The 20,476-nt window shown below is 36.0% G+C and overlaps 2 protein-coding genes across 2 annotated transcripts in view; both read right to left on the reverse strand.

Moving 5' to 3' along the window:
• The window catches only part of LOC139117402 (protein fantom-like), a 36,607-nt gene extending 31,732 nt beyond the window's left edge, over positions 1 to 4,875 (reverse strand). The window contains 5 exon segments of the mRNA XM_070680487.1: positions 526 to 609; positions 1,172 to 1,331; positions 2,089 to 2,233; positions 2,927 to 3,081; positions 4,743 to 4,875. Coding sequence (XP_070536588.1) covers positions 526 to 609; positions 1,172 to 1,331; positions 2,089 to 2,233; positions 2,927 to 3,041 — 504 coding nt within the window. The 5' untranslated portion in view covers positions 3,042 to 3,081; positions 4,743 to 4,875.
• A 4,890-nt stretch (positions 4,876 to 9,765) lies between these two features.
• On the reverse strand, positions 9,766 to 17,249 carry LOC139117714 (NLR family CARD domain-containing protein 4-like). The gene is made up of 4 exons (XM_070680957.1): positions 17,246 to 17,249; positions 16,539 to 16,691; positions 15,449 to 15,661; positions 9,766 to 13,958 (listed from the first exon to the last, which is right to left on the reverse strand). Exons 1-4 carry the CDS (start codon positions 17,247 to 17,249, stop codon positions 12,271 to 12,273), a joined length of 2,058 nt encoding a protein of 685 aa, XP_070537058.1. The 3' UTR covers positions 9,766 to 12,270.
• Between the last annotated feature and the right edge of the window lie 3,227 nt (positions 17,250 to 20,476).

Consider the following 20,476-nt stretch of genomic DNA (forward strand, 5'->3'; position numbering starts at 1 on the left):
CAGATTAAACATATACTTATCAACAAATAAGAAGACAAATTTAATACAACGCATGTCACCTATTATTTTCAACAGTTTTATACTTTTAACTTTTATTTCTTAATAAACTGGGTATTTTAGGCAGTAAACTTTAAGCTGTGCACTTTCTACACAACACATATCAAAAATTAAAGAATTAAGCAAATATAAACTTCATCTTGACACGGAGTACACAGCTCATTATTTTAATTTGTTTGATAAATACAGGTCCAGCAGGGAATAAGTGTGACGAAATTGCTCTCTGAGTATGGCTCACAAAAAGAAGCAATATGATTGAAATACAGAGGATGAGCAAATTTAACAATGATTTGAGGATAACATGAAGTTACGTACATCATCCCATGAAATTGAAGGGCACAATAAGTATATATAGCTATGAACATTTAGGAACTTGTCAAAAGTAAACTTGAGCCATCAACAATGCACTGAGAATGCTGACTGACCTACTACAGGATACAATATTATAATAACATATTTTGTACTCACAGTATCAATTCTTGAATTGACGTAGGTGTATGGATCTGTCCTCTTGGCTCCTTGTGTTGCCATCTGCTGCTTTGTAACCATTAGCTGTAGATATACACAAATAAATGAATGCCTTATAAAGCTTGGATTTAACACTTTTACACTTAAAAAGCCATGTATACAATTTTATACTATCCTAAAAGATGCAGAAAAAAAGAAAACGTCACATTTATTGATAAGTCATTTTTAAATAAAGAGGTAACATTATTGGCACATAGGTATGATGGTTCTATTTGTGTTAGTATACTTCATATTACTGTCTACGGTCAACTTACAGTTCACTATAGGGATTACACAATTTTCAGTTCTTTACAACAACTTTGGATATGAGAACAATATATAAAATAATACTGAATCCTTTCCCTGAATCTACACTTCGGGTGATCAAGTAATGCTGATGACTGATATCACACATCAAAGCTTGCTGATGTTTTCAAAGTTGCCAAATCGATCATCTTGTTAGGTGCATACTTCTACAGCCAGCAAAATGTAAATGATTTGAAAACAGAATTGGCAATTTACCCTAGCACTACAGGTTTTGAAATAATACTCTTGCTTCCTGTAATACTTGTTGCAAACTTTTCCCATTCCACCAGATTTTTCTTACCTTATTTTTGAGTTGTTCATTTTGCTTTTCTAAGTCTCTCACTTTTTCATGTAAATCTTCCAGCATTTGTTCTGTTTCTATATCCCGGACTTTGCCACCGCTTTCACGTTGCTGTACCTTCTTCTTGTCATTAACCAACCTAAGCAATTTAGTAGCCATCCTGGATTTTTAAAAAAGCAAGTATCGTAACTATGGCAGTAATGGATGGAGCAACTCATGACTTGTACTTGTGAGACCTATAACCATCAGTCATGGTGTGCAAGTGTGAATTAATGACTCAAAATAAGATCAGTGAGTTCCATTGCAGAAACTAAATATGATCAATTGCAAGTGCTTCAGGTATGAAGATACTATTGGAAAATGTGTACAAAGGCAAATCTAATTGATATTCATTGTTGTTTTAAGAGTGAACAGCATAAACTTATATTATATGTGTACCACTTCTAACTCAGGGTAATTTAATGCAGGCAGTCAGTACAAATATATACACATCCGCATGTGCTGTATAAACCATATTACATTGTAGCTTTGTCCATTCCAGTGGATTTTGTGATGTCATCCCTAGATCATCACTGATAATGTATCCCATTATCCAGCATTGTACAAAGTCACTGGCATTGCCAAAACGATAAAACAATGACAATATTATGTACCACATCTGAGCCAATGGACTCAAACAAAACTTAATTCAGCTTTACCTCATATCTTATGTCGTGCAAAGTTTGCTTCATCCATTATGGGCCTGCAGGGGTACATTATTGCTTACTTACAATTTGCAGGTACAAGTAATGCAATGTGCTGAGGCAGTTTGTTGCTGTAAGGTGAACTGAGTCAATGCTTTCAACACCTGAACCTGAATGGCAACACAAACTTGACAGAATTTTTGTATCACACTGACAAACACTCTGTCATTTTACCTCTTGATCTTATCTTCTTGCTTTCTTCCATGTTTCTTCAAGACTAAGTTATCCTCATATAACCTGAGATATTTATCTTCCAGCTCATCTCGACTGAGCTTTGATATCGCTCTCCTCTGCTGCCCTTGTTTATTTTCATGATCAACTACAATGGAGACAAAAGCGATGTAGACAAAGGGTACAAGCACAGTTGCCTGTGAATCAATACACAATGGCTGCTGTTTAGGAAGTTGGGAAATGGAATGGCTGCTTTATGTATATATCGCTAAGTTTGGGGACTGATTTCCCTCACTGAAAGCCACAATTTATTCAATAAACTGGCATCATGAATTCATACCTGCTATCTTTGAATCAAAAACAATCTTCTGAGCATTTTTGAGTGCAATTTCTGAGTGGACTCGTGCTTTTGACATGAAACAATTACTTTCTTACTGCAGAAGTGGGTGGTCAGCAAATGTAGCAGCACTAGTGCTGTTTTACCCTACATTTTAATGTTTCAAATGATTGCAGACTGACAGTATATAGCCAATCACAGCGCCACCACTCTCAAACCACCCACTGACCACCACCTGCTGTATCGATTCACAAATTAAGCAACGGCAGGTATTAAAGCACTCATGTTATACAATTATCAGCTACCCTCCACACACAAACATGGAATTATTGTTATTTCATAAATTATCTGAGCAATTTTGAGGACACGTTTGAACCTTGCTTGGGGAAGGGTTAGATATGAAAAGACCTAGAATAGTTTTTGTATAAAATCACATGAACTGGTGAACAATAAATGATAAAATATGAACGTCATGAATGTATTGCTGCTGCTAGTGAAACCTACTTCCATCCTCCTCATAGTTCATGTATCCACCAGCTCCATGCCTGCCTGGGTTATCTCTCACTGGTAAATCATATGCAGTTTCATCAGCCATCTGTCCATAAGGTGGGCCAGGCATTATATAATATCACCTGCTTGTAGTAGTCAACTTGCTGAAGCTAATATGAAGTAGATTTTTAAAAAAAACTTTCACCATATTATAGCACGTATAGTGTGTTACTTTGTTATTGCTTGGTGGTGCTGCGAATGATGGACAGCACATCTACACTAAGGGACCGTTCAGTTTTTACGCGGCCGGGGGGGGGGGGGGGCGGCAAAATCTTGTCGCCGGTGTTCAAAAAATGATGACCCCCCCCCCTGCATTTTTCGCGAAAAAATGATGACCCCCCCTTTGTCAGACGAAAAAATTTGATGACCCCCCCCACTGAAAAATAACCAAAACCCATATGTCAAATTTACCCGCACGGTTTGGATTTGAACTCTGGTACGCGGCGCACTTTATTCGTGTAGCAGAGATGCCAGTGTACAAACTTCTCAGCCACATCCATGCAAACGTCTGTTAATTAGGACGACTGTAAGGCAATTTTTAACTTCATTTCCATAGACAACTTATGTCCACGGATATTGTATAAAGTAAACTTTATTGGAGTGGTTCGCCAAAGGCAGCCCTCCGGTTAAGAGGGTCATGGGTTATTACGTAAAGTCAACTTTATTGTAGTGGGCAACCAAAGGTGGCCCACTGGTAAAAAGAGGGTCGATCATGGCCATTGCATGAAGTAAACTTTACTGAACAGGGCCGCTGAAGGCGTCCAGCCGTTAAGATGGTCATGGGGTATTACAATAAAGTCAAATTATTGTAGTGGGCCGCCGCAGGCGGCCCGCCGGTAAAGAGGGTCGATCATGGCCATTGCATGAAGTAAACCTAATTGGAGTGGGCCGCCAAAGGCGTCTGCCCGCTAAGAGGGTCATGGGTAATACATAAAGTATATTTATTGTATTGGGCCGCCGAAGGCAGCCCGCCGGTAAAGAGGGTCAATCATGGCCATGGCATAAAGTGGACTTTATTGTAGGTATTATGTTTTTGAAAATGTGGTGACCCCCCCTTTCCTACCAGTGAAAAAGTGATGACCCCCCCCTTCTTGGATTCCAAAATTATGATGACCCCCCCTGGATTTTGCCGGCCCCCCCCCCAGCCGTAAAAACTGAACGGTCCCTAAACGGTACGTGTCAAAGTATTTAAATGGTAAATTCAACGCCATATTCCCACAAAAACAAAGGCAATGGATGGGGCACATATCACATAAACAGAGATTGTGCAATCACAGTACCCCTGTTTATTTATTGAAGATGCTAGTGCTTTAGTTTCATTGTCGAAGTTTTTTTTTACCATAGTACGGTACCGTTGCACTCGCTTCGTTATGCATTTGTTGGATTCCTTCACGGTCCCTCCACAAAAGGGACTGTGATTCCTTGCATGGTCTTAGATTCTACCGGTACGGTCCATGTAAAACATTTGAATGATAGTGACATGAGAAAGGCGAGTCTGGTGACAATAATAGCAGTATTTATGGTGACGTCCACGTCAAACACTTTTATGTGTTTTGGAGGGTCCGAAATGACACTTTTCTTGCCATGGGTTCACAATAAAACAATTTGATCGAGAGTGAGTAGGTAGTGTCACCATTAATCGGCAACACACTACGAGATAGGCCGTTAGTCGTTACGGTTACAGCGTAACTGGCGGTCAGTGCAGTGTACCTGGTCGTTGCGTTGATATTCTAGGAGATCAAAAGGACAGGGAAATAGCACACATACTTACGAAGCAGACAGCGATTCTCTAAACAACTGGCTACGTCTTGCTGACATAGACGCGGTTGCTAAAGATTCGGTTGTGTCCTCCTTTCTACAGAGTTAGGACATTGTACAGCGTTGCACTACAACAAATATTTCGGTTTAGTTACGAGCATGCGCACAAATTTTATCAACTTTCACAGTGATGATAGTACGCATGCGCCAATTTTTCTTGCCGAAGCGGAAGGCACAGACATAGTAAACTTTACTTGTAATACTTGTATGGAACTCCTGGAAGCTGACATCCAAAACTTCTTGCCATGCCCGCCACTTTCCTGCTATCTTTTCCAGGTACGTGCACATCAATCGACGAGACTGAAGATAAGTACATGTCACACTGTGACCACAGTAAACCCTGTAATAAGGTTGTTGTTGTGGTTGTTGTTGTTTGTATATGCATCATTGCATGGTATTGTTGTTTATATTTATATCATCGTGTGTTGTTGTTGTTGATCAATAAAATTCAACGAACACACTGTTAATGTGTTGTTGTGGTTGTTCCAAACGTATGTAGATGTCATAAGAAACACTACAAGAACACTATAATCATTTACTATTTGACCTAACGCAACTCTCTCCCAACATTTTTGTACATCCATGCTCCCAACGTACACATATATGCTCCTGCTGTAGCTCGAGGTTTGCCGGGGTGTAAGAACAAGTTTACAAACTTATGGTACTAACAAAGCAGTGTATCGCTCCCTCCAGCCAACTATCCTTTTTGCTGGAATGGTGGTAAATATGTCACTTGTCATTTCTCCACTTCCCTCATTCTATAACACTCTCAGTGAAAATGGATGAAACAAAAAAATTGTCTGTAACACTGGCCCTTTCCAACTATGAACGGGTACTGTTTGGATTTTTCCCATTTAACCTATTTCATTTCTTTACTCACCATCCATATTTGTCCAAAGGGCTTCGGTGCCCCGGGCCCCAGTGTTTAAAATCATATTGAAATGCTTTAAACATCATCACACAGCCCAACTATGAATATACAGCAGTATGAGTTGACATTTACATGTAAATGTATACGAAATGCAACTGACAGCAAAATGAGAGTATACATAACACATATGTAGAATATGTAGATTGTGCAGATAGTCTGGATAGTGAATATTTGAACATGATAAAATGCAAAACAAGAGAATGGAGTTAAAACAAAAAGCTAAAAAACTGAAGAAAAGTATCAAAATTTAGCAAAATTGTAACTATCAGGTTGTTATACCTTTCAGGGCTCGAAATTAGCGGTAGTCCTGCGTGGATTGTCAGCCATTATTGATGACAGCAAATGACGAGCATAGAAGTGTTCAAGTATGCAATCACACGACACAGTAATTTAAGGTAGAACGCACCTTGGGGAAGCATATTCTGACTTTCAAATTTTTACAATTCTTTTCTGATATACTCCTTGCAGGGGTTTATTTTAAAGCTCTCAGTGTAAGAAAACTTTTCACTGGCTTAGTTTTTCGAAATTCAAAAATTGTATTTTTCTCCATAGAGTTAACATAGGGATGGCGGCTATTTTGAATTTTAAATATCGGTAAATCTTGGGTTATTTGATTCTCTTATACCAAAATTTGTACGATGACCCCCGAGTTTTATTCTGGATTTTGAAAAAGAATGATTGAAAGATTCCTTGAGGAAAGTTTGAGCAAAAGTTGTGAGCCTTTTACTTTCGAGATGCATACTATCTTAAGTTCAACTTCAGCTTCAGTACTAAAACAATTTGATTGTGAACGTTTTTCAACTTTAAACTCCATTTCCTGACACACATACATGTATATACGATACAACACAATTACAGATTTGAGCACCTTATCTATAGAAACCCTTTCTTCCCATGTAGTGCGCCCTCTCTAAAGCCAACTTGATGCAACAATGACTTATGCAAATTCATACTGATGGTAGAAAATTGTACATATTATGGAGGCTGACATTAACAAATTTCATGTAATTTCTAAATTTATGCAAAGAGTGAAAAGTGAAAGACTTAACTTACTCAAACTTTCATCGATGTAAATTATCAACCAATATTTTCACCAAATCAAAAATAAAAGTGCAAAGTGTGGTACTAGAGAAACAATTTCTTAACCTTTATATGAGAAATATGAGAAATTCAAAATGACCGCCATCCCTTTGTTAACTCTTTTAAGAAATTAATAAAATTTCGATTTTCAAAAACAGACTGAACAGTGAAATTTTTTTCTGACTCTAAGAGATTCAAAATGAATTAACCTTCTCATGGGGTCAACCAGAAAAGTATAGAAAAATTTGAGAGTCCTTAATCTATCCCTGAGGTACATTCTTTCTTAATAGTCATGTTGCAGTCCTGGTCATGTTGTTTACAGTTCTTGACATGTGTTCTTGACAATAAAGGCTGAGCTTCCATAACTATCATGTTTGAAGGGGAGACAGTTACATTTAACGTAATCATAAATTTTGTGCTTTAAAAACAAATGGTATCAAAATTTTGCAGTTGTGCTAATGCCGAGATGCAGTCTGTGTTGTAATTATGATAGACGTTCTGGTTTATATATACCAGTATACACCCGCAAAAAACATCTAACAGTCTGACAGTATATGTGTGTAAGAGCAAAGATTTCACAGTGTGTCTCGTGTGTATGCGCAGATCTGTGTCTAGTTAGTTATAACAGGTACAATGTACTGATTATCATGAGCATGAAATTTATGGCCCTGTAACACCCCTGTGATCACATCATTGAACATACATATACCAATGTATGCCATTACTGGATTCATAGAGATCTGTATATCAGAGCACAAGCCGTTTTTTCTCTCCCCAATCTGTTCCACAGCTTCGTAGTACCGGTACATGTAGAGGCCCCATCACAGAGTTTATGTTTGGGTGTGGAGTAAAAAGCATATTTAAATTTGTAGGGGGTTTTGTTAATGCTTTTCATTCAATTAATATAATGTACCTCTTATAAGTCCGGGTCATTTCCAAAATATGCGACTCATTATGATAATATATTCTGACTATAAGCCAATCATCGACTGGATCACATAATTAATAGAGTAGAAGTCACGCCTAGGGTCACAAATCACCCACCAAGAGTGATTGGTGGTTTTCGGCCCCTGTTTAAGCCTGTCTTATGAGGTTCAACAAATTTCAACTGTCAACATGATCCATGAGTTCTGCAGAAGATCATGGCCACCAACTAGTCCGGAAATTGAAAAAATAGTCGAGATGTTTACAACATTTCTACGACCAGTTTTATCTGTCAAGTACCAAGAATCATTTTGTAGATATTCGTCATCTCTATTACAAATACTGTTTTCAAGGTCATTTGTGAAGGTACGCCTATGGCATATTTGCCAGAATTAAGGGAGCTGTCATTATTTACGGCCTGGGGGGGGGGGGTCCGGAGGAATTGCTTTAGAAACTCCAAAGTTTCAAGTAACTCCCCCTGCCAACCATGAAAAAAAAAAACAAATTGGGAAAGTTAAATATCTATACAGTAAAATGGATTGCTGCTGCGACAGCTCGACAGGCCCTGTACAGACCCTGATTAAACCCTGTGGTACTGGTCTGTGTTGGAAAGAGGTTCCATTGCTGTGACAGGGGCTGATGTACAGGTCTGTATCCAGTGCCCTGATGACATGCAAGTGCTGTTCTTTGTAGGATTTTTTTACAAGAGCGAAGATGTGGTGCGAAATAATTATTGTTGTATTAATTCGTAACTCAGGATGCACTAAATGCTTCAGTACATATCAACGAAATTGAGTGGCCTCCTTTTTCTTGTTCTCCACTTTTGAGCAACCCCCCTTGTAGCTTTTGATTTTTTGAGTGACCCCCCTCAGATTCCTTCGACATCCCCCCCCCCGCCATAAATAATGACGGCTCCCTAAGAGAGATGTCAGCTTTAAAATGATACCTAAGTTGTGGTTGTCCAATGCAGACTAAAAATGGTCCACGATTTTGAATGTGTGTTGACAGAGTGCACGGCCACACAACTGTTCGAGGTTATGACAGAATATGACATGATTATAATTGTTATTTCACAAATGACATCCATATTCCTTTGAAATGTGCAATGCCAAGTGTTACAACTGACAATATTTTGACACGGGTCTACAATAATACATGAAAAAGGTATGAGAATGGTGCAGTGGAGGAGTTTAGAGTTCAACACACTATGGCGTACATAACCATGAACACAATTGTGGAGGTAATGCCAGGAAATACAAATTTTACTGATGGCATGCTGGCCGCTGATTGGCTAATGTTAGGGAAAAAATATTATGGTATAGCGTCGCCGATTTTGGAAATGACCCAGACTGCTAATACATCACCAAATACTAGCTGGTAGAGAACAGTGGTATGGCAATACCATAAGTCTTGGTTTTCCAAATTGCTGAGATAGACCTGTATATGATATATTGTTTGTGGTAGGGACTGAAGTCCTTGTCACAGGGAAGAATCTTCTTTTACTTTATACCAAGGCAGTACAAGTTTATTTTAGTTTTTGCAATATTTTTCTTTCATTTAATGGATAAATTACTTATCTATAATTTTGAAATTCAATTCATCATATTTACTGCTATTTCTCTCACAACTTTCTAGCGTATTCATCATATATTGCTGAGATGTGCTAGGCGCTGAACAAAGGCAATATGAGTTTTGCCAGTGAGGTCACATGACTAAAGAGACTCTTAATATGCCAGTATGGCAAAATCACTTTAAAGAGATGACAAAATACTAAGACTACCATGTTAGAAATCTTTTTGTCCATCTCAAATTTGAAAAGGAATTTCTAAAGAAACACAAACTAGTCCACTCCTGAGATACATGTACTCACTCCGAGTTGTGTTGCCTTGCCCCAGATGAAACAAGTACACACTATTTAGTTACAATATCATTAAAATTTTATGTCAACTGATGAGTTTTCTTATGCACAAAAAATGCTGAAAATATACGTCAAGATGTGAAGCCTTGCCATAAAAGAAGCAAAAACCAGATTTTTTTCCATGTACACACAAATTTTATTGCACTATTGATCATTCTTTCTTTTGTTTTTCTTCACAGAGTCAGCTGTAGACTTTGGTACAGCTTACATCTTTAAAAGTAAAGAGAGTTGTTGGAATATCGACGGGTCTTACAACTACTAAGAAGAGTTTCTTATCCTACAACAAGACCCCTTAAGATATATTTCAAATGACATACAAATGTCAACGTGAACCAAAATGAGCCAGTAGCTGCCACTTTTGGTAAATGAGTGTGCTTTTGCCAGGAAACAAGTACCTTGGGTACATTTTTTACTCCTCTCCCAAAAGTATGTTCACAATACAAAGTATACTCCCTGCCATCATCATGGATTGCATACAGTACTGGTACATGTCTTGTCATTGTTGATAAATAAGTTCAAGTTCAATTGTAACATTGGACATGACACACATACAAACTGTATTTACAGGTTGAACACATCATCGATAAAACAGCTAGAAAATGTATTTTACAAACAAAGGAAAATGTGGAATGTATAAACGTTACTGATAATGAAATATTTGTAAGACTTTACAGTATCTTTGAACTTGTCACATTGAAATGAAACATACATAATGCAAAGACACACGGAAATGTATTTGAAGAGAAACAAGAGATTTTAAAAATCACTGAAATGGTTTGAGGTTTTCTAATGTATAAACAGAGAAGTGATTGTGTAAATTTCCTCCATAATAGATATCAATATCAGTGCCATGGAGAACTCAAAAAGGATGAATGGCACTTCTTTAAATGAATAGTTTTAGAACAGTAAATATTGTAATCTATACAATCTGTTAAACATATTATGTCAATGAATAGTGACAATCAAAATTTAAGAAAATTGTGTCTAACAATATCAATAATATGTAACCTGATTAGACTTCAACAACTCACAATTTGATCAAACTATTGTTCTCATACATTGCTGTTATGTAGACTAGTGGCAGTGAATAATAACTATTAATATTCAAGAAAAGTGTTCATTACTGCATCAAAAAGACATAACATTATTCATCCTTAACAGATCTCTTACCATTTATTTAAATATGGCCACACTCTGTACCTCCCTCAACAAAATTAGGAAATTATTTCAGTTCATTATGACTATTGATATCTTCCATAGTTTTAACATGCTGTGACTGTCTATTAAATGAAAAATGGAAATAAATTATTGAAGAAGTCTCTACAAAAAGAGTGATTGCCTTACACTGTCTGAATGTAAATCAATGATAACAACAAAATTAGTAACAATGACCACAAATATACTGTGATACAGTATTTATTTCTAAAAATGAAAACTCTTTTTACCTAACATTGGAACACTGTTTAGAGGTATAGCATATGAGATGATAGTGAAGTTCTGTAACTGATGTATAACTTGTTGATACCAATTTCCTGGCATTTTGGGCCATAATATTACTGAATGTAATCCCTCACATCGACATGTGCCTTGCATATCTTGCATAATTAGCATAACTGAATCCAGAGTACACTGATTTGTTTCTATGTCTTCGCTGAGTTTTCTTAATAGCTTAATAAAAGAACTCTCATGCAATATCCTATGTATATAAATCTTCAAGTGTTTGAGCACCTTATTTTGCCTCAAGCTTGCCTGCAAAGATTCTGCTATACGTTTGATAATGTACATTGTATAATCTCTGTCATCTACTAAACATTGAATATATAATGTTATTGACTTGGCATACTTGTTGTGTTCTATAACACCACACACTGTTTCTGTATACCAGTATGTTTTATCTCCATTATCTGTTTCATCCTCACTATCTGTTTCATCCTCACTATCTGTTTCATTCCTATGATCTATTTTATCTCCATTATCTGTTTCATCCTCACTATCTGTTTCATCCTCACTATCTGTTTCATTCCTATGATCTGTTTTATCTCCATTATCTGTTTCATCCTCTCTATCTATTTCATCCTCAGGATGTATTTTATCCTCAATTGTAGTTAAAAATATGCACATGCCTATATCACTTACTGTCATGTTTGTTGACAAAGCAGTGTGAAATTTATGTGGATAATTCAAAAAATGCAGTGATTTCAAGCTTGGGCTTATTTTCCTTAATGCTCTTTTAATTTTTATTAAATGTGGTTGGCTGAAATAAGTCATAGACAATTTTAATGACTCTGTAGTATCACAGTTTTCAAGGAAGCAGCATAATGCATTGACTGATGCATCTGTCAAAGAAAAGCCACTAGACAAGCAAATGATTTCTTGTTTACCATTGTGTAGCATTGTCTGCAGTATGTCATCCAATTGATCTGCTTCAAATTTGAAACATTTCAGCGATTTATTTTCTTTAATGGTTTCAATTAAATGTTTTAATGCATTTTTATTTCCTCCACTTGCTGCATCAACATTCAGCGATAAGGCAATACTCTCTCCCCTGAAGATTTTCATTATACCTTTCAAATTATCAATATCATTCAGTGTCCATTTGGTTTCTGAATAAATAGTGAGAGATTTCATTTATATTGGATTTTCTTTTAGTACCTCTAAACAGCTTTTGATATTGTCTTCAAGTCCATGCACATGTAAATTGTCAAAAGTGATGTAAGTCTTACTGATGAGTTGCAGCGTTAGAAGGAAATCTTGAAAACTCAAGCATGTTCTATCTAATCTGATTACATTTTGTAATTCGAAACCACATAAAAAGTAAGGGATTGAATAGCTTTCTGAGGTATTACTTATATGACTGTAAACAATAGTTCCTTTGCTTAATGCATTTAAGCAAGTAATAAAATCTTCAGGGTACTTTGATTCTAACACGAATTTTATAAAATCACCATAAAGGCCCAGAGGAGATTGCAATACTTCCTCCATATCCCTGCAACCAAGTTTCAGTGACAGCACCTCTTCATATAAATTCTTTAGTTTTTTGTTTAATTCATCAAAAAACAATTTGCCCTCTTCTTTGGTAACAATGCCAGCAACGAATTTTAAAATTTGTAAGTGTTTTTTCGGGTGTTTAAGAAATTTCGTAAGAGTCTTGGTGTTATTTGATCTCAGTTGAGATGTCAAATGTAATGCTGTGAAGTATTCAAGCCATGTCATGTGATAAAAAAAGTAAATTTGTTCAGATTTTCTCATGGCATGTCCAAGATCTTTCACTAATAATCCAAAATTAAGAGTCGCTTCAGAGGAAATCTCAGATCTATCAAAATTTGTTTTTCCCTCTCTGTAAGCATTAAAGGAATCTGAGGCTAGTGTGTCCCTATCACAAAGTACATTTTCGGGTATCTCATCATTTTTCAATTCAATGTTATTTTTCTCACAATATCTTTTTAGGATACATTCTAATATTTCAGAGTATAATTTGGTGAGTGTCTCTGGGAAATAATACCTTTTTGCTTTGTGATATTCCCAAAGTATGCACAGAAATGAAACATGTAATGGGTTCTCAAAAAGATCTTCCGTCAATTCATTACTTTCTTCCTGATGTTTTATTTGTTTGATCAGTGAATTACCTGTCTCAATGTCATCCTTAAAGTATTTCAAAATGTACTCATCCTTACGTTTTGATGTAAAGCCTTTAACTAATAGATGCGAATCGCATTTGTTCAAATACCGATTGCAAAGATATGGTCTTGTTGTGACAACAGCTGTACACCAAGAATACAGATTCTCCGAAATAAGTTTGGGAATTTCAGAATTTGTCACCTTATGTTCATCAGGTTCATCTAAACCATCACACAAAAATAACACTGATACTATGTTCATAGAAACTACTTCCGAAATCTCTTCTTTCGAAAGTTCGAAGTCACCCGGAATGAGCTGGTTTAATATTTCGTCAATCATATTATTTTTTGCTATGTGTCTCATTTCCAGAAAGAAAAGCAGTGTGTACTGCTGTAACTCACCACAAGACCAATCGTAAGCTAACTTCCTACATAGTGTAGACTTTCCCATAGCTGGAGCTCCCTCTATCCTGATACGCCTGTTGTCCAACGATTTAAACACGTCATGAAAATTTTCTAAGGTTGTACCCGTTTTAAGACCCCCTTTCTTCATCTCTTTAACTTCCAGTGTTGTGTATACTTCTTCTAGACTGAGACAAATGTCATCATTCCATGGAATTGGTAGAAGTTTAGAGTAGTGACGTTTGTACTTGTCCTTCAGGTGTTTAACAAGAGTTGCCGTCTTGTTGGTTAAAGTTCCTTTAAGAGAAAAGAGGCTTCTATCAGCACAGTCTAACTCAGATACAAAATATTAATATATATATGCACACAAAGCTTTGTATCCCATTTCGGTTTCTACTCCTCCATTGGGTGATAAAATGATTTTGAGTTCAAACGATTCAGACTTTGTACTAAGTCAATCACCTGGCCGTTCACGTTCTTATTATGTTACAATATACTTACATAGGAGAAAATGCTGGCTGACATCCGACATTAGTGAAGACGATTGACTTTAAAAGTTATGCAGTGCATTCAACAGTAATGAATGTGTCAAAAGAGAAATGCAATGCATATTTGTCTTCAGGGTGATCGTCGCGTTTCATTTTGCACACTGTGTTGTGTACGTGATGTAGTGCCCAACAAAATGACTTCATTATAGGCCCAATGTATTGCGATGACGAAAATATCACATCTATTAATGTCTGACACGTAAATTTCACTGCTTGTTTTATGTGTTCATCCTCCTTCGGTATTTTGTAGTTTGTATGATTATGCCTTGGTATGCCATACTTTGTGCTATATGTGCAAAACTATAATATGCAAATTATAAATGCAAAATGGCTATTATATGACTTTATCGTCAATGAACATAGCACTTTTATCAACTTTTTGCGATTCCTTTCAGGTTTGAATGTTACTTGATGCAAACTATCAATTAGCGGATATGGAAATGCAAAATATCTTTCACTAATGCAATATCATTGTCTCATTAAAACCCAAAGTCAGCTTTATAAACTTTGCTAAAATCTTCCAGTCTTATGTTGTTAATCAGGAAAGTTCGTTAAATATGCAAATTAGTAATTAGCTGATCTCAAAATGCTAAATGACTTCCAGTTAGTAATGTTATATCCTAGTAATCTTCAAAGTGCATATCAAGTTTCGTCAACTTTGGCCAAGTCGATCCATAAATATATTTATAAACTAATTATGAAAGTCAATTGAATATGCCAATTAGCAATGAACTCTAATGTCGCCCTTTAATATCTTTCACAGTTGATATATCCTAGTGTAATCTCATTAAATTTTGTGCAGCCGTTCACATGGTATCCATCCATTTTTTCATAAATCATCAATCATGCAAATCAGCATGAAATATGCAAGCAACACCCACCAGAAACTGATCAGTTCTTGCTACTTCAAAACAAAATCTATCAACCAGAAATGATTTTGATCAAATTTTTAACTTGCAATGTAATCGCGGTAACTGACCATGAATGAACGTTCACTCACTGATTGCCGTGCTATGATTTGCATGAGGTGCATACGCACAATAACGATAAAATATGCATGATGGCATCATATGCATCGTGAGCACTGGCTTCCAAAATCAACATTACATTGACGTATGTTTGACAGCCATTCTAACCATCATGTACAGTTAGTTGTTCGGACACACATCAACATTGAAAAATTCATTTTTAACACTGTGATCTCACTGATATCAAAGTAGACGTTCAGTATTAAATTACCTGGATTTGCAGAAGGTTTAATATGCTTTTCCACCAGTGCATTCAGACCAATTATCTGCAGCAGATAATGCACAAGTCTTGTGTCTTTTTCATGAATTAAACCTTTCGAACGTAAGTTATCGAATAAATCGTAGGGATTTTTAAGTGGCTCTAGTTCGCTTTTAGTCAACATCTTTGGTCCTTTGCAGAGACGTTTCAAGTTCTTCAATTTGTCTGTTGAAAAGTGGAAATAACGTGAACAGTTTTTACCAAGAAAAGCCATTCGTCGTCAGCAAGAAATGAACTATTCAGAATGCATTGCAATTTTTTCTATTGGATGGACTGTTAATAGCAATACCCTCTACATTTCAGTGCAATCTCACTCAACGTCACTAAATGCTACTAAATGTCGCAAACTCTTCTTCAATAAGAAAGAGATTTATTTAACATTATTCACTTTATACGGCGGATGTGACAGAAAGTACACAACAACAATGAACAATATTGACACAATTATGAACAATAAATCAAATCTTTTTTAGAGCACACTTAAAAGGACAATTGCTGAGTATAATATATAATATTTTTCTGTATGTCGAGTTTTTGTTCTTCATCTCCTAAACATAGTCAAAATACCAAGTATTGGGCCTGGAAATAAGACATGTTAAACAGCAAATTAGTTGATAAATAAATTCTAGTCGGATGAAAATTGAAATGTTTACGAACATTTAAGACATTACATATATATAGCTTGCGTAGACAGTTTTCGTACAAGGCATTTCGATATGATTTAAGAGTAAACTACAAAAGTTTACATTACAAACACAACAAAAACACTGGAAATGCATAAAACATAAAAGCTAGCCTGGCCTAAATTTTAAGTATCTTTTGATGTCGCTGAGAGCTTGTAACTACGTGTATTTATTTTCTGCTTTTCAACATTAATTTACAGACGACCAGCTACATCAGCCGTCTACGTCGCTTTTGAAACAGGTTTTTTACTTGGTTTGCGTTTTTACGCACATGTTCGTTTTTGGAGTCTAATTAATCGACCAGCCAGTGACTAGCATTACTGTGTGTCTGATTACCGCGACTGCAGATAGTATCTTACCATTTGAAATGTCTTGTGATAATTTGAAAAGCATGACAGTGAAGGGATCAATAGGGCTTTCACAGGCTAGTTGACTTGGTATAGGGTCAGTGTTATGTTGTGCATTACTTTGTGCAGCTTCATTGCCACTTCCAATTGGATCAGATGAAGTCCCTGTCAGAGGTAAGTAAAGAGAAGAGTAAGAAAAAAATACATGCGAATCAGATTGTAGTGATTGAACAGTGTCAGTTGGACAATATGACAACGACTCAAAGTCAAGAGGTCGTGATCTTACACAACTGATTAAATGCCTAAATGAGAAAGCAGTCATTAAATGCTCGCTTAAATAACTTAGTTTTTAAAGCCACGTTTTCAAGTTGTACCTGAACATTTAGATTAAAAATACATTTTTTTTTTTCACAGAGCTCATTGCCGACAATTTTTCGTGTATACGGTTCAGACACTGACATGAGGCAGAGCTTGTAATTAAGACTTTGCGTTTCAAGTGAGACTGTTCATTAAAACTGGCGAGACAAGGATTCTAGGTGCAGTAGATTAGTGAAATCATTTGAGAAGTTTAAAGGGAGACGCGGAGACCTATCGAAATGTTACACGTCTGTTTCTCAAATGATGAATGACACCATTCCTGGTAATTTGGTGACTTTGCAGAATTACACTAAATTTTGGTCAACTTGACTGGTGTAGGCATGCTAGCAGGGTACACTTACCCATTTCGGATATTGTACGTACCACCACAAAGCAACAGTCCAAAATAACCCTAATTGTTATTGTCATTTTTGCTTTGTTTCATTGACCTGGTTAATTCTTTACCTTGTAGCGCTACTGATAATTGGACCTGTTTTGATGTATGATTATCACAATATTTAGAGTTTTGGTGCTTTTTGAATATTCATAATTTAAAATTCATCATTTTTTGGTTACCAAATTGCCATAACGATACAGAGATCTTTACGTTGCTGTCATGTACTCTTAAAAAATTAGGCTCAAAGTCACATGAATATGGTGACAATATGTGTATCATAAATCTAACTCCCTGAAAATTAATAGTTTGAAACACAGTCATGATTTTAAAGACATGCCTTCCAATTTGACAGACAAATCTCTTATTGTCAGAGGTATAAAGCTCTCATGAATACAACTCGATCTCTTACAGACATGACTCTAATGCTAACAAACACACTTTTCCCTTCCGACACGGCATCCTACAACACTTTTCACATACATTTACTGAGTACATCGTATCATAGGGGAATGTATAACTGATAAAACTACAAAGTTACTCGGTGTTAAACACATGAAATATTTTGAACCTGTGCGTTTGTTACAATTATTTTGATTTTACCAATTAAAATTAATATCAACCAATGATGCAGTCATACTCATATGCATATATAGAGTGTATATGAAAGCCTAACTAACCGAGTCAACCCCTAGAGATTCAGTTCATATAAACATGAATCACTTCAAGTATAACGTAATATTATCTTTTACACAGTTTCATGCATCTTGAAATTGCAAGACAGAAAATCCAACAACTCTTTTACGACTACATCGTGTGAATCTATGCGCCGTACAATCATGCTACAGTCCTTAAAAAGTTAGATGGATAATATTTTGTGGTAACATTTTGAGAGCAACTCAGAACTTTTATTCAACAGTGCGGATTGACTGTAGTATAATCATAATGGTATGATGTGTGGCGATCAAAATATGTTAATTCGGTTTCTGTTGCATAGACGACTGAGTAATTATTGCCAAGTTGTGTAGAAAACAACACTGTTTTCAGACATTCCTAGTATATAGTATACTCATTTTCTCCAGCAATAGCGCCTTTGTAGAAGTCGTGTCACCTTATGTGAAATAAGGGCCGTGTACGGTGCCACAAGGCGATGACAAATTACAAGTGATCGTGCAGGCAAAGTTCATAAATTCATGAGAAAATACAAAAGATTATTGTTGAATTGCGAACTCAACTGAAGTTTTCCTTTTGCACACAAGACTTTGCATGATTTCCCACAGTTTACACAGTTTTTAACAAAAATTATATCATTTATTAAGTCAAACTACAAATAACCAATATCTCTTTGCTGTGAATTGGATTTCGGGCGCCCTAGGTTTCGTATGATCGAAAAAAAATTGTGGAAATGATACATAATGGTTGAGGCAGTCAAACTGTTCGCGTTTCAGTCATCTCATTCGAAATATTGATATTTCACAACGTATGGTACAAAACATTCCTCATATCTTGATTTGTGAAATCAGAATTTCCTAGTTTCACATTATTCAAATTTATCACAAATATCCAGGCCGATTATTACATTTGTCGTCCCATGACAACACCCAGTGAACCATCCTAAATACATCTTCTATTATGTCACCCATCTAGAGAAGAATGGTATTCAGGTTTGATGTAACTGCCATCAATTGAACTTACAATACCAATGAGTGAGTGTGTAGCAGTCAAATAAAGTGTTTTGAGGAGGTAGGTGGCATACAGAAATCAAATGAGTATTACCACGCTTACTCTACGCCATATAGCTGTGGAGTAACATTTGGAATGGGTTTTCGAAGATTAGAAGAGGCTTGTCTTTGAAAACTCATGTTTAATATTTTTCAGTTCATTTACGTAAGCTACCGACTTGAGTAGGCCTATGCAGGTCAGTCTCATTTTCCCTTATAGTTATTTTACTTTGTTTTTCAGGGTTCCTTTGCAAAATTTCCTAGTGGTAACATTTATTAAATTGATTCTAAGATGTGGCTCATTTTTATTATTTTGTTTTCTTACTGAGACAAAAATTGTAGTATGTTTTCGTATTGCTGATTGTTGTAATATTTCTGACATTTTAAAAACGCATGAAACATCGTACAAATTTTTAAATACCACTGTTCCACTATACTAGCTATGAATATTATTAATAAAATCAGATTTGTATTTGATCGGTGTTTAGAAATCCTAAGCAGATTCGGTTAAAATTTCCTTTCTGCTCTGCAGCACAGGAAGAGTTACTGAACGCCCATGACAACACTTAGCACAGTTGTCGTCGGAACTCTGTGCTCAAAGGTTATTGCCAGGGACTCCTGCGACCGATGTAACCAGTGCATCTAGGATATGTTGGTGATTGGTGAAAGTTACTATTTTTCTTAAATAAATATCTAAAAATTTAATACAGGCTCAAAATAATAATGTATATTATCTAGAACAGCCACACCCGTACCCCTTGGGCCTACTTGAAATTGGAGTGGATTTAAATTCCTTTAAAATATAGCAGCAGAATGGATTAAAAGATACTGTGAGCGAAAATATCAAGTGTCTCTGACAGTTGTTGGCAGTAAGTCGAGGACTACTGCCATGGTGTTTAACTGATGGATACTAAAACATTGGAAAGGGGTAGTCATACCAAGAGTGTTTATATGTTCTAGCTTCAAGTTTCTATATTGGGAAAGATTTATAGCATGCAGGTATACCTATCCCGAAGTCCACATTATTTAATATGTGAATTTTTTTTATTACGAAGGTCAGGTCGGTTTGGCTATAGATCAAATCGATACAAGTAAACGGCATACTCATATAAAATCTCTAATCTAACGCCATTCTTTACGCGCTTAGTAACGTTCATAAATAGTAACATTGATTTTTTACCGTTTGACAGGAATCACAAATGGACGCATTCAATCTGCTTTACATTAATTCACTGTTTTAAAAATTGTTATAGTTATGAGTTTTCACATTTGTTATCAATTTCATTGTTCCTAAAGGTGAAGTTCTTCGTAATAAGACTGTGCACATGACTGACCATGATTTTGCCGTTTTATTTAAAAAGACATTTCAAATGGCTCTTTTCTCTATTTATTGCCCATTCTATGAATTATTTTGTTCAGGTCATGAATACCCCCGTCTCTTACAATGATAAACTCATGTTTCGTCAACCGATTTGCTT

This window comes from Ptychodera flava, chromosome 18 (assembly GCF_041260155.1).
Source record: "Ptychodera flava strain L36383 chromosome 18, AS_Pfla_20210202, whole genome shotgun sequence".
NCBI lineage: Eukaryota > Metazoa > Hemichordata > Enteropneusta > Ptychoderidae > Ptychodera > Ptychodera flava.

Excerpts from the sequence above, each read along its gene's own strand:
- LOC139117714 (XM_070680957.1), bottom strand. Across the intron at positions 15,662-16,538 it reads ATCACAAGACATTTCAAATG|ACAAATTGAAGAACTTGAAA; the intron begins GTAAGATACTAT and ends ACTTTTCAACAG. Across the intron at positions 13,959-15,448 it reads TAAACCTTCTGCAAATCCAG|GAACTTTAACCAACAAGACG; the intron begins GTAATTTAATAC and ends TTTCTCTTAAAG.